This window comes from Anguilla rostrata, chromosome 1 (assembly GCF_018555375.3).
Source record: "Anguilla rostrata isolate EN2019 chromosome 1, ASM1855537v3, whole genome shotgun sequence".
Classification (NCBI taxonomy): Eukaryota; Metazoa; Chordata; class Actinopteri; order Anguilliformes; family Anguillidae; genus Anguilla; species Anguilla rostrata.
Window position 1 is genome coordinate 62,488,572 of NC_057933.1, and position 14,778 is coordinate 62,503,349.

General features: G+C 41.2%; 1 protein-coding gene across 1 annotated transcript in view; it reads right to left on the reverse strand.

Moving 5' to 3' along the window:
* Positions 1-14,754, reverse strand: part of si:dkey-233k19.3 (dynein axonemal heavy chain 11) — a 73,952-nt gene extending 59,198 nt beyond the window's left edge. Inside the window, exons 1-19 of the mRNA XM_064348051.1 lie at positions 14,287-14,754; positions 13,874-14,017; positions 13,333-13,529; positions 12,846-13,035; positions 12,427-12,526; positions 11,776-11,987; positions 11,110-11,343; positions 10,002-10,169; positions 7,427-7,543; positions 6,384-6,521; positions 5,753-5,877; positions 5,178-5,373; positions 4,700-4,804; positions 4,084-4,479; positions 3,421-3,753; positions 2,756-3,010; positions 2,037-2,206; positions 1,352-1,574; positions 218-334 (exon numbers count right to left, since the gene is read on the reverse strand). Of these exons, the coding sequence (XP_064204121.1) occupies positions 218-334; positions 1,352-1,574; positions 2,037-2,206; positions 2,756-3,010; positions 3,421-3,753; positions 4,084-4,479; positions 4,700-4,804; positions 5,178-5,373; positions 5,753-5,877; positions 6,384-6,521; positions 7,427-7,543; positions 10,002-10,169; positions 11,110-11,343; positions 11,776-11,987; positions 12,427-12,526; positions 12,846-13,035; positions 13,333-13,529; positions 13,874-14,017; positions 14,287-14,511 (3,645 nt within the window). The 5' untranslated portion in view covers positions 14,512-14,754. The remainder of the gene's footprint in view (positions 1-217; positions 335-1,351; positions 1,575-2,036; positions 2,207-2,755; positions 3,011-3,420; positions 3,754-4,083; positions 4,480-4,699; positions 4,805-5,177; positions 5,374-5,752; positions 5,878-6,383; positions 6,522-7,426; positions 7,544-10,001; positions 10,170-11,109; positions 11,344-11,775; positions 11,988-12,426; positions 12,527-12,845; positions 13,036-13,332; positions 13,530-13,873; positions 14,018-14,286) is intronic.
* Between the last annotated feature and the right edge of the window lie 24 nt (positions 14,755-14,778).

A 14,778-nucleotide genomic window follows, 5' to 3' on the forward strand; every position in this document is an offset into this window, starting at 1 on the left:
ACACTAATTTGAGAACTGGACGGTATGAGATCTGTGTGGCCTATAATAATAGTCAGCACACTAATTCTGAAAACCCACTTTTTTATGGAATACATTCTAGAAATTAGTGCAAATCCCCAAAAACAGTAAACAGAGTTTTGCAATTATGAAGACACATTTTTAATGTATGTAGGTTAATACTTGCTTTGAACATTGATCACATGACAATGTGACAAACCTCGAAGGCCACACACTTCCTGCGTATGACAGTCACTTCAGCAGTCTGCAAGGGTGCGACCTCGTGCTTAACTGACACGGCCAGCTTCTTGGTGCCATTCCACTTCTCAGGAAGTTCCTGCATGTACAAGAAAAGCACAGAAAATGTACAGAAAACACGCATGAGAAGTACAGACAGTAAAGGCAGATGAGACGTACAGCACAGCAGAGACATGAACTGAATTATTCACCTTTTTAGTAGCCTTTATTTTTATATCTGTCATTCCTTCATTCATACTATTCAGTTTGCAACTAACTTAATTAAATGCATCTTATTTACTATTAAGAACACAGCCTCTCTTCATTGCAATTCGCTAAAATCATTGTTTAACACACAACCTACTATGCTTAGGCAATACACCTGTGCGATTACACCCTTGATGATGAACTCTGCACCTGTAAAGGCCAGCATTTAATTGATCTTCACTGGTTAGGCCAGCACCCTTTTTAACTAGGTGCAGTAAGATATGCTACCTTTCAAAATATCAATTAATTTAAAATTTCCATTAGAGGGACAGGGACCAATGTATGTGACACATGATAGGCTCTCTTTAGCTCTATAAATCATGGACGAAATGGACAGTTTTAGACCCAGGGGACAGACAGGATTATTTGAGCTTTTTTTTATTTATCTTTTAAAATTAAGTCCATCTTAAAGTCTGTAACAATCCCTGCTTGGCATCTATATGATACTAGATGTTCCCATTTGACAGGATTAATTTATTTGTTCGTTTTTTTTAATTTTATCTACCACATTCCCTGCTAACTCTTGCCTCAAACTAAATTTAACCTGGCGTTATTCATTTATACTGGCCCTGATTGTCATATCATGCCCCAATAAAATGCTGTGTTGGGGTGTATGCTTCGTTTGGCACAATTAATTACTACCCTAGTTTGTAGGAATCACCATCTGATAAAACAGAAACCAAGCCAAGCCAGCAGAAAAGCAGTCATGGCAGGGCAGTGTGGAAAATACTACAGGCCGGACTGGAAGTGAAAGCTAGTTTTAAACCCACCAAGAATAATCAGTTCATGTGGAAGACATGAAGTCACAGTCTCACTCTGCTCCTCCCCTTCAGCACTGAGGATGCCTCACCTCCAGCTGTGTGTACACGTGCTCAGGCATCCGCTGGCCGTACCCTTCCAGCAGGGTGATAGTGGCCTTCAGAGGCTCAAACAGCCTGTCTGTGGTCAGCTGACGGTCTCTGACAGCTAGCAGGAGCCCCATCACCTCCACCAGGCCACTGTGGTCCCCCTTCATCACAGGCAGTGTGAGCCCCTCGCCTGTCGCCCTAATAAACTCCTCCAACTCATACAGACTGAGGGGACATGAAACAGACTGAGGAGGCATGAAACACGTGCCACACCTACAGTACACCACATAGAGCAGATGACCCTCTGGATGATACAGAGCTCTGAGGTCACTGGTGCTCAACAGTATGCTGGAATAAGTCACCAATTACTGTGATTGCCACTTTTCTCCCATAAGAGAGTAAAAGAAACTGGTAAAAAAAACTGTTCAATGAAGTATTCTGAGCATCTTTTCATAAAGAAGTATGTTCAACAATTCTATAAGAGCATGTTCAACAATTTAATTATTCAACAAAACTCAACACTATGACTCTGCAGTCAATAAAACACACAGGAAAAACGGACAACCTAAAAGTTACTTCATAAAATCTAATATAAACTATGGTTGTGAAAATGACATCACTGATTTACAGTAACATGGATGCAGAAGAATCCTCCTAATATCAAAAGATCACAGAAAAGGACCTCACCTGTCTGTGACATATGTTATGAGGTGCTCCTTGAACATCCAGCTCCATTTTTTAATTATGTTTAAAAGACTCATTTTGAAGGACTTGATGTCGACTCTGAACCAATTCTCAAAGACCTTAGAGTCCTCAATCTTGGTGACATGGGTATACATGGCTTCATAAATATCAATCTGAAAAATCAAACCCAGAAAATCCATTGGATGAAAGGTAAAATGCATTTTTCTGAGACCAGTCATGAAGCTAGCAGTTATCAACAGGTTAATTGCCAGTTCCATCATGCATCTGGCCATCCAATTCCAGTAACTGCTTTGTCCTGTAGAGGGGAGTGATGAGCTTAAGCTAAAGACAGGAGGGCCACATCCTGGATGGGATACCATTGTACATGCAAATGGATGTAGGTAGGTTTTTAAACCAACTATCACTATCCACATGGCATATCAAGAGAATCACCAGATCCTCAGCCAAAGGAATTGTTTACAATACAAACACTAGGAGAGTGACTTCATCTTCTGCACTTCTAAACCCCACCAGTCATACTAGAAAAGGGCAATTTAAGGTTTAAGGTTCTCCAAAGAACTTTACCAGCATATGATTGGACTGTGGGAAGATACGCGCAGGAATCTGTCTAGGAAAATGTAGCTAGACAGCTTGAAATTCAGTTAAAGCTCTTTAAATAAAACCACATCTTAAATGGCTCCTGTCCAAGAGCATAACAGTACCTGCTCTTTGAACTGCTCGATGGTGGGCGGAGTCTCAGGAAATGTTTCCTCCCCAAAGCTGTCGATCTCCTCTGCAGTCAGAGCATGCCCGTACAGGAGGAACTGCCTCATGAATTCCGCCCTGTCGTCCAGCCACAGCTGCGAGTAGCAGTCATAAACGCCACGGTACTGCAGGGCCTTCTTGATGACGTCGTCCACTCGCTCCATCACTTCCTGCCGAAGGTCTGCGAGGTCCAGCATGTCCTCCATGTCATGCTGTCAATCCAAAATTTGCACAAAAGTAGTTAGATCAGGGATAAGTAGCACCAGTTTCAGCAACAATTGTCTTTTTTTCTACCTATATATTGTTACTTCATTTGGAGAGGAAGTCACAGTGTCTGGCATAAAACACTATTATTATTATTATTATTATTAATTATAATATAAACATTTTTACAACATGAATGACCCATGAACAGCACAACAAAATGTTCAGCATTAAAGCAAAATTATGATGCAGCACTTTGATCCATATAGGCTACACTCATTAACACAAAGGTTTTTCTGTCCAAAGGGTTACTTGCACTGCTTCAGATCCACCGATAATTTCCCTCATACAGTAAGAACTAAGTGACATTTTCCTAAAGCACAGAATAAGTGTCAGCCATGGCCTCTCCCATCCTCACCTGGTAGTTTTCCATGCCCAGATGTGCTGCTACCCTCTTCACCTGTGCAGACATTCTGAACACATCTCCCAGCAGCCCCTCCACCAGGTCATAGAACCCGTCTCCAACGTCCCTGTCCAGGGATGGGCGGAAGTTAATCACATGGGCGGTCAGCACCATCTGGGCCTCGAAGAGAGGAGCCTGCCGATATTCTCCCTCCGTGTTCTCCACAAAGAACTCCAGGGAGCGGGCGATGGCACTGAAGAGGCCATCCACCACCATTTCATCCACGTACTCCAAATACGCTCGCCATGCGTCCGCTGCTGGGTCGGCTCGGAAGAGGGATAGGTTCTCCTGGGAAACGTAATGAAGGAGTCAGATAGGGGCAGGAGAATCTCAAACTCAAACCTCTTATTATTAATGAATCCCATTGATCTATAATTAATTGATTAACCAGATCAGGTGAGAGTCAGGTATCATTTAAATTGACTGACCTGGGCATGCAGCAACAATACATGTTATGCAATACATGATGAAATAAAAGATGATTTCTTTGATTTTGAGAACTCAAATAAATAGTTATGAACTGCTATAAGACCTTTGATTAGATAAGAGTTGGATTCCCTTAATTCATTAGAAGAGAACCATGAAGCCTGTACAAACAGGAAACTGCAAAGATATCACCTCTATGAGTTTGTGGATGAGCTGTCCATCTCTCTGGATGGCACTGTATCTCTTAGCTAGCCTGTCGACTCTGTCGTCCAGCATTAGTTGGGTGTCTTTTTTGTTGTCCTTCCTGCAGAACAGGGCCTGATCGCTCCACCTCTTCATCAGATTCTGGATTGCCTCCACGTCGTCCTTGGTCTTCTGGACCCGACGCTCCAGGTCTTGGACTGTGTCCTTCATGGAGCTGATGTAATCCCAGCAGCGCTGGTCCTGCCACGTAAGTTCCACCTCTGCCATGTGCAGCTGCCCATCAACAGCTGCAAGCTCCGCCTTGATCAGGGGAAACTCCACCTCCAGCACTGATTGTTTAAGCTTGTTGTACAACTGGACCAGCAGCTGCAGACTGCCTACGTACTGAGGAGGACCAATCAGAAACAATCACAGAGTATGCACATACTAATGTGGAGCAATTAATGACCACCACCTACTATCCACAAACTGTTGAAGTCCAATAAAAGATATTAGCCCAGCCTACATATCACATAATACACCTGCTCACTTGAATCCTAAGAGATCATCCCTTTGAAACTCCCATGACTGCAGTGTACCATAACACTGTCAAACTATTTCATACCATAACAAAGATGTCTTTCTTCTCAAACACAGCCAGGGCGGCTCCAGGGATGTTCATCAGATCAAGCATTTGCATGTGCTTCACGTCCCTCAGGACAGCTATCAGCTGCAGTGAAAATAAAGCAGTCCTTAAGACTCCAGGCCTCAAGAAATAACCCATGAAAAGCAAAGCGCGGCGATTACAGTGGACTGTCTACAGGAAGTATTTTGCCACACTGCGCTGATAATGCTTGTCATCTGAATGGCTAAATGGTAATCTTCAAACATTATGTTATTTTATTTCAATATGGGTTTAATCCAATTTGTGTGCTTAAAATGTATCACTAAGAACACACCAATCGAATAATATGAAACTGAATCAATCAGTTAGCATTATCAAAACCAAGTAACAAACATATATAAAACCTAAAAATGTCAGTTTGACTTAAATACTTTTTTGTCCTTCTTTACAGACCAATGGTAAATAATTTGAGCATTACCTCTGGGTTAAAGTTGACAGAAAGAAGGCCAGTAGACCCATGTCTCCTGATAAGGGCCTGGTTCAGGTTGAATTGACAGACCTGGTCCAGACCATTGCACCAGTTAGAGTAGACTTTCTCCTCATACTGGTCCAGCAGGGTCAGCATCTCCATGTACTTCTGGTAGACAAACTCCATTTGTGTCCCTTCCAGGGTCCTGGTTGGGAAAAGGACCTGGCTACCTAAGTGCATTTATAAGCATAATCACAACTTCAGCCAGTAAAGGCTGTATTGTAGTAGTCAATATCAGAAGCTAATGTACAATATATTCACAATCACTTGCATTGATAGTGAACTGTCCGCTAATAGTATAGCCATTCATTAGTAATTTTATCTTGTCACTTTATCTTAGATTTTGGTAAGTGTCTTTATGTCTATGACTGACATTTATTGAAGGTGATGTTTGTCCACATTGGTTGTTTCTGCATAGTTACATTACTTTATTTGCCTTATTGAGTCCCTAAAGAGCACAATAACAATTTGCCTGAGGAGTACAAAGCACACAAACACAATTGTGTGTGGCCATGAACACTCACGCATCCTCCACAGCACTGAGGTTTGCCCATGGGGTCTGGATTCTCTCCTTCAGCATTCTGGCCCACTTCAAGGAGCCAGACACCAGAGGCATATCTTTGCTCAGCACTCCCACACTGCCCTCCACCTACAGAAAAGGAAACATTAGTGGACTGCATTTTACACCATGCACTAGCACACACCATTCAGCTTCTGAAGCAAATGCTTCAGAATCATTACCAGAGCAAAGACACAACAGACATCATGCTAATGCTGAACAAAATATGTTATTAAATGCGGTATGGTTGTCGTGGCAGTGATACAGGGGTGATTTAAAATAATTTTTTGGAAGCTCAGGGGATGTTATCTGGGTGAATATAACACTTGTAGGGTCTTCATGAATGGCCCATTGACTCTGAGTTCCCTCAGTGCTTCCAGTCAAATTCTTTGATGTCACAGTGAGGGAAAATACAAAAAAATACTAAACAAGTAATACTTTTGGAAAAAAACTGTTGTTATGTTGCGTAAAGTGAATCTCAACAAACAAGGACAGACTAACGGTCTGAGTGGACAATCTTCTTACTCTCCAAAAACCTATTGACTATGCATCACACTGGACATTTCCCACACCTGCCATTTTAGACTTTCTGATACCTGCTGTATATGGGAGTCATACAGGTGCTTGCACCTCCCTAGCTCCTGGTCAAAAAGCTGCAGCAAGATCAGGAAATTGGGACTGAAGATCTCCTTGATGACGGGTCTTTCCAGGAAATGTCCACACACGGCCAGCAGCTTTGTCCAATCAAAAATAATACCATATTATCATAAAACAATATGCAACATACACAACAAAAACTGAATGAAGCATAAATAAAGGGGAAGAGATGAGACACAATAAACGAGCACTGTAAGGCAGTAATAAACAAAAACCGAAAAATAACAGGTAAAACACCGAAAAACATGTGTACAAGACGAAATAAGATGAAATATTACTCAAATTATAAAACACAAGGAAATTGTAACAATGTATGCATAAATCTCAGCCATTTTTTAATCAACAGAGGACAGAGATGCGGACCAGGAAGGGAATGGGGAATATAGAATATAGGGATGTGGATATGAAATGGAAAAATCAGAAAGATCCTGTTTTTCAGGAGTTGCTGTAACCAATCTGTTCTGACAGACTCAATGATAAGGCCACTGACTAGAGGTGACACTAAGGACAAAGGGGTGCTGTCACTTATTGCATTGTGATGGGATTGTCTTCATTGGCTGAACACAGTGTTTTTATGTTCAGACAGTTTCTGTAGCAGCCAACGATTAGTCCTTCCTATACAAACAATGGTAAGGACATTCAAGTCTGTAGACCACACAGTTGATGAATGATCCAATAAAGTAAGTGTGGTTTGCAAATACCTTAGTGAAGGACTTGCTTTGTAGCAATCACTGTCATAGAGATTACAGCTGGGTTTATACAGGGAAATTCTCATTTCAGGCTTACTAGAGGAATGTTTTCTGAAGCTAACTGGCCTGTTGCTATTTTCATGTTTCAATTAGAAGGAGCGCTTCTGTATCCAACCAGTAGCTTTTTTCATATAAACTGTGAATGTTCTCCAAAGCCTGGTTTGTAGATTACATTTTTGTCCATAAAATGGCCATTTCATATAACTAAGCTGTAAAGAAAACAAAGCTCCTACCTTGAAAGCTGACTCCAAACTAGCACAGTCCCGAAAGGCCAGGTACAGAATAGTGGCCAAACGCCGGTCAAAGTCCAAGACCTTTTCTTTAAAACACTCATATTCACACTCAAATTCCTTTGGGTGAAAACAAACAGGACCACAGTCAACCACCAACAATCATTTCACTTATATTATACTTATATACTTATTTTACATATAATGCAAATACGGACATTCATTAAGTAATAATAGGCTAAAGATATCTGTTCTCAAACTGTTTGACTGGACATGTAAAGTGAGGGCCATTTACCTGGTGTACCTACAGAAATGCATCAAATGCCTTCACCAAGTTTCACTTTCAAATGCTTATAATTAAACTCTATCCACACAAATGTAAAAGCTCTTAGCCCATCTCTACACTACCCTGCCTCTGCACAATGCCTAACCCCTCTACACATACATATCCTTAGTGCGTCAATCATGCGTGAATGGGATGACTCCCTGAGGCCTACCCTCGGCAGAAGTAATTAAATTAGGTCCTCCTTCTCAGTCTCTGTCACTGATCCGGTAAAGGGATTAATATCCCCAGCTTTGAAGTCATTGCCAGCAGGAGTAACTCCCAGCCTGACACCAAACACACAATATTCTCAAAGCTCAAGTGGATTTATTTGGACTCATATGCTTCATAATGCTGATAGTCTCTGTCCATAACCCTGTTTACATGTCCCTACATATTATATCTGCTCTGTGACAAATTTGTGCATGTAGGATTTTACCGGAAATAAAGAAGAGGAAGAACCTCACCCAGAAAGGCTTCCGCTGCTTATAATTCACATCAGGGCAGGGGTCAACTTCAATTTAGTTAATCCAGTGAAATGAAGTAATACATTTAGGACAAATTTAAGAATAGCCATGGTGTTTTATTGAGAGTTTTTCATTCATTAATTGAATTTCAATTAATTTCCAAATTAACTGAAATGAATTAGAAGCAACCCGATACTGTGCACATACTATCTACTTATGCAACTGGATGTTCGACAAAACAAATCAAAGTACCTTGTTCAGAGGTACCACAGCAGGGCTCCACCCTGAACATGCAACCAAGTTACAAGAGCAGTGCCTAAACCACTACACCATGCTGCTACCCAACAGCACAGAAACACTACCACAGAATCCAATCAGCAGGAAGCGGCAGGCCTCCAGATGACTGAAACATCTGACTGCAGGATACACATTTCGCATTCGTGCGTAGGACCAAGGGTAATTATCGTAAATGGGCCTTGTTGCCAGATGCCTGGTTTTAACTGTTAGCATTAAACAGTGTGTTACCAGCAACAAACCTATTATCTCCCTGTTGGCAAGCAGGCGTCCACCACTGTGTGACCACAATTGCCCCTCTTATCTGTGTATGCAGCACCTGATACGCTATCTTAATGGCGTTATACCAGGGGCTTCTGATTTCTTTAGAATGAATGTACTAAAACTCAAAATGGGGTCAAGATCATTCAATACCATTAAAAAGGGAACCGTGAACACAACAGCAAAAACTGTTCTACTTCTACTGCTACAGTATGTTACACATGTATAAAATCATTCAGGTTGGGAACATTCTCTGGTTCCAAGATACAGCAGCAGCATGAAGTCCTTAATGATGTCATAGCTGATATTCAAGTGCATGATATAAGGCAGGGGTACTCAAATCTTTGTGGTCAGTAGTACTGCTGGTCTCCTTTTCCACCTGATAAATCCCTGATATGGCAGGGGTGTCCAATCTTATCCAAAAATGGCTGGTGTGGGTGCACGTTTTTGTTTTAGCCCAACACGGACAGAATCAGAATTAGGTGTCGTAGTAATGGGCTACAACATAAAACCTGCATCCACACCGGCACTTTCCGGATAAGATTAGACACGCCTGATCTATGGTGTCTTAAACTAGCAGCCCATGAGGTGCAGCAGTATAAGTGTCATTTAATTACAGGATACGTTATTCATGTAAACAAGCACAGGGCCGAAGTCTGCCTCGGGCCAGTGTTATCAGAGCAAGACAATAACATCCTTACAAGCACCCACGCTATGACTTAAGCCTTTTAAGTCATCAACTACTCTACACCCAAAGAGCCACATAGGAACTTCAGTTCAAAGAAAATTCTCTTTGCATCCATTCTATTTGAAGAGAAAAAAAATGTAGACTCAAGGGACACCTGGCAGTATTTCTTCTGTCCACTCATCACATTAAAAGTGATTTCAAAAGATTCACAAAGCTTCCCAACAGCTTCATTACAATGGTACTGCCATTTTATAATCCAGTCATAAACAAATTCAAAATTTTAGCAAAATTTATTTAAAACATTGCTCCTACCCTTGCATCAGTGTCACTGATTTTCTACATATAAAAAAATGTAATTTATACAAAGTATAATTTGAGAAAAGATTATTATTTCAGTATGTGGCACAAAGACTAAAGAGCTGCACTTGAGTGTGTGCCAAATGCCCAGCAGGGCAGAGCTGTTTGCTGTTGGGTCTTCAGCCAAACCAGCAACATTTTTTTAGGCAGGAGAGGAACATGCGCTTCAGCATTCTTGCTTCACATTACCTGGCTGTTGTAATCCAAGGGGTTGTATTCACTGCACTTGAACATCTTGCAAAGCTCCATGAATTCCTCATACATAGAAGAGACCTGCTCACTGTACACTTTCCCTTTGATCCCTCCAAATTCAAGTTTCTCCAACCTGTGGAACTCTAGCATGATGGTCAACAGGTCCTGGAAGTCCTCATTCCCAACAAACACACACACACACACACACACACACACACACAAATACACAAAGCCATGAATGCACATAGACACAAATACTCATCCATATGCACACACACATATGTACATACACAGGCATATCTATGTAGGCAAGGCTAAGTTAGTACACAACAAAGTGGAGTGTGCGTTTAAGTCAGTGTACAATATTCTTTTGGTTTACACTATGAAATAATTGTACAATACTAATCACAGTATCAAGATTGTCTTTAAGGGAATAGTTCACCTTCTGGAGGTTTTTTGATTATTTCAGTTTTAGTGAATGTGTATAATCGATCCAGACAGTTTTTGTGTGGCATGAAAGATATTATAGATTATTATATTATAGACTTTTATTCAGATACGTTTCTGATGACCGGCCAGTTTTACAATGGTTGGTTCAGAGCCACTAATAGATTTGGGGTTTAAAGCAGAAATACAGCTAGTATGTCATGCTTACAGAGCCAGTATATATGAACACAGTAGTATTCTATAGTGTTTTTCACAACACAGGTACAATCTGTGGCAACATAGTGCTGCTGTACAAACTGTACTGGAGTTACTTGAAGTGCATTTTCTTGCTTTAAATCCTGTGGTGGTCGCATTGTCAACCCCCCTCCCCCCTGGCCCGTGACTGTAATTAACTCCCCCTAATCCCCCCACAAATGCCCCATACCTGCCACTGTGAAGTCAGCAGGCAGTGAGAAACTTTGGTAAGCATTTAAAATATCCTTCATTGCACATACAAACTGGGTCAATCAAATACATACACAAAAATTAAAATGATAATAAAAACTCCAGAAAGTAAACTATCCCTTTAAGACACAAATAATTTAAATGAAGGAAACAGATGTTGGTGTGCGGCATATTTCACTTCTGAACTGTGAGGTCTTTGCTGGTGAGCCCTCACCTCCAATTGCAGGAGGCGTGTCAGGAAGTGGTCAAAGCGTGCAAACACCATGGAGGAGGGGAAGTCCCAGGGCAGATACCCCTCTCCAGAGTTCACGTAGCTGGGCAGCTTCTCACGGTACATCCAGAAGGTCTCCTTAACACACTGGAAAAGCACCACTGCTACCTGCACATGCTCGAGGGCTTCTTCCGTCTCTGTCTTCAGCAGCTTCTCAGGGCACAGGAACACAGTGGCCTGCATGGGGGAGGGTGGGGGCAAGAAGGAAGTCTATATCTGGACTATAAAAAACTCCATGAAACGTGGTTCATGCTTTGCCTCCAAACTTATTGCATTTGAACAAAAAACAGGGACATAGCTCTGTTTGGGGGAGGGACATAGCTCCGATAAAACCCTAAACAATGTCACTTCACATAAGCAGATGTATGCAGCTGTGTATGGCCAGCCACTTCTTTACAGCCTGAAAATTGGTTACAGCTGTTACAGCTACCATGCCAGAGGACTATGCAGCTAGTGCCTGTAGACCACCAGAACTCAACCGGCTACAGTCATTAGCGAGGTTGAGGTGTGCAAACTACAGTGTAGTTAGATTACATTCCATTTTGATTTTTAAGCACATCTCCACCCTCTCTTAAACTGATGAACGTAGCGCAGTCCCTGGCGAGATACCTGCTGGATGAAGAGGTTGCAGAGTTCCTGCAGGAGAACCACGATGCGTGCGGGCACGCGGTAGGAGTTGCAGTGTGTCCAGACAAGGCAGATCAGGTGGAAGAGTGGTGCAACAAGAGGTTGCAGACCCGGGAACTCCTCCTCCTGCAGCCGGGACAGCAGCCTGCCGAGGGGGCGCAGGTGAAGCTCCACATCCTGGGCCTCCTGCAAGGCTGAGATGCACAATCACAATCTTAGCCTGACAAATGCCTCAAAAACTAGCTGCAGATTAAAGCACTCAAAAATCAGTTATGATTTTAGCTCTGCAGAGGTACTAAAGGGAACATCAAGTGAAGCTAAACACATCACATCTACATAAATCACCAGGACCTGTATGAGTTTGTATGATGTAATATTAATATAATGGAAAAAAATATAAATTACTCTTTTTAATTGCATTTCAATTGCATTTCCAAGTCTCCACCATTAAAATTGCCTTCGCAATTTCAGCGTCAAACCTCTTTCTTACATGTTTATGACAATACATTAATAATGATGATGTATGAAAACCATACTAACCTAATATCTGAAACTGTCACCCCTATGAAATATAGGACGTCACACTACAGTAAAGTCTGAACATTCTAAGAGAGATTCCTATGCCTCTCTTACCATCAAACACATCTTGAATTGTTGTTTTGAAAGTTGGGTAATAGCTGCTCTCAGTCATTTCCAAGATTTTACTCATCTTCTGGACAACAGGGCTTTGAAGCTGAAACAAAAACGGTATTTGCTAACCATTCATCTTGTGAATAGGTGGAAACCATTATCTAGCTTGAAACTGACAGCATTGTTATCCTTATCTTTGATCTAATACTTCACTCTTTTGATTACTTACACAGCATTATGAGTTCTTAAACTTCTGAAATTAACAAAACGACACACACACACACACACACACAGCACTGTTTACATCTTTAAACAGTTTGCGCCAGACACATATATATATATATATATACCTGTTCATATTATCACACAAACACACACAGCACTGTTTACATTATTAAACTGTTTGTCCCAGATGTATATACCTGCTCATATATGCTTTGCATATTCTCCTTCCGGGATTTCCAGAAGTCCAGTTCAGCACTAGGCCCGGGGTCCAGGCCCTTCAGGAGAAGCCTGGCTGAATCTTCTTTCAGAACCTCTCTGATCTGATGAGTCCAGCTGATAACCATGGTCTCAATAGCATGAACCATTGTCCGGTCACAGCTGTCTTGCCTGTGTGGTATGACAAGGCACTTGCATTTACTCATAACTTAAGTCTCTGTACAATATACAAGAGTTGTATTTTTTTCTAACACATTATCAAAACTTTTTGGCAACTGCTAAACTGATAAGGTTGTGTAAGAGACGAAAATAAAACATTTGCTTAAACATGCTTCTCTGTGGTAAGGATAAATCACAGTTGAATTAAATAGAGGTAGACCAACTTACATTACTAATGCCAAAACACATGGTTATCAGTCGACTGCAGGCATCATTCTGGCACTACTACAACCAGTAAGTATTTCTTACATATTGACGCTGGTCTGTGGGTTCCCTTCAATCCTGGAAGTTACAGCGGGAATAGGAAGAACAGTTTTCCCAAAAAACCGGCCCCTCACAACCAGCACCTTGTTCTGTAAATTCTCTGTGTGCCAACTGACATCTTGAGATATCAACTGAGGCCAAGTCCTGTGATTCCTTGTGTTTGACAGAACTGGCACAAAGACCTTGACAAAACAAACACATTATTGTCCATCAGTTGCCTATGGAACATGAAAAGCAAACTGTCAAACACAAACATGGGTTTGTGAAAACTCCAGCAGTCTGCTCTCGGCAGCCACATCCTTTTACCGTCATTGCACAAATATCTCAATCTCAAAATATTAATATTCTATATTAACAATTTTGTACATTGATTCTATTTCAATATGAAATAATCCAAGAAGGACTTAGAGGATTATTTGTGGTATTGTAGACATAAGTCATGATTTTGACTGAAGTACATTGAAATACTCTGTCGACAGAATAGGCCTACGATGATTGACCTAAATAAGTTTTGAATGAGGCCTACCTGCTCCAAGGTATTTGATAACTGTTCCAAAAGTGCCGGTGTCAATATCCCAAAAAGTAAATATTTCTTGTAATTTTCCGTGGGAATGACGGTCGGTTGCTTCTTGAGTATATACATACCTCTGTTCTTAAAATCAGGTGGAACCTAAAGGAAGAAAGGTACAAACCGCACACACAACTCGCGTTGCACATCGTCCAAGTAATGTCACCGGAACATTTATTTAACAAGTAGACAACCTTGGTTTACCGTAAAGTTGACTAAACAAAATTCAAACGTAGATACCGAATGAGTACAAAAAGCAAGTGTTCAAAAAGCAATATGCTCTTATTGCAGTTTCGTTAGTGATAGGCAGGATTTAATGCCAAACTGGTTAGAAAAGTTAATTGATAACATTTTTCAGGCACTACACTTACTTCTTCGGAAGCAGTTAAAACTCCTGCTGATGTGACACTAAAGACCAGCATCTTATTGACATCCTTTTCAAAAAAGCCCGTTAGAACTTTCTGGTTGTCCTCCACGGATACATATTTCTCCCATCTTTCAGGTTTAAGTTTTAAAATTAGGCATAGCTTATTTCCAATAAACTGTACTCTCTCGTCTTCTGCAAAACAGAAAGCGTCCTCCTCTTCGTCAGACATGTTTTTGATAATTTGTTCAGTAAATCAAGTTCTTGGGTGCAAAGAGGAAATACCAACTCTTAGCAATTGGTATTTTCACTCCATCCCAAATAAACATTGCATTTAAAAACCTACGATACAAGGCTATTAATCACCGCTTTACTTTGACAATACACATTTTTGCACCAGGATTGTAGCTGCGAACTCCGGTGCTGTGCACGAGCTCTCTTAAAAGCAAAGATCCTGAGTAGGTTTGGGGGCGGAGTAGCGTGTTGTTTCCTTGGTGAC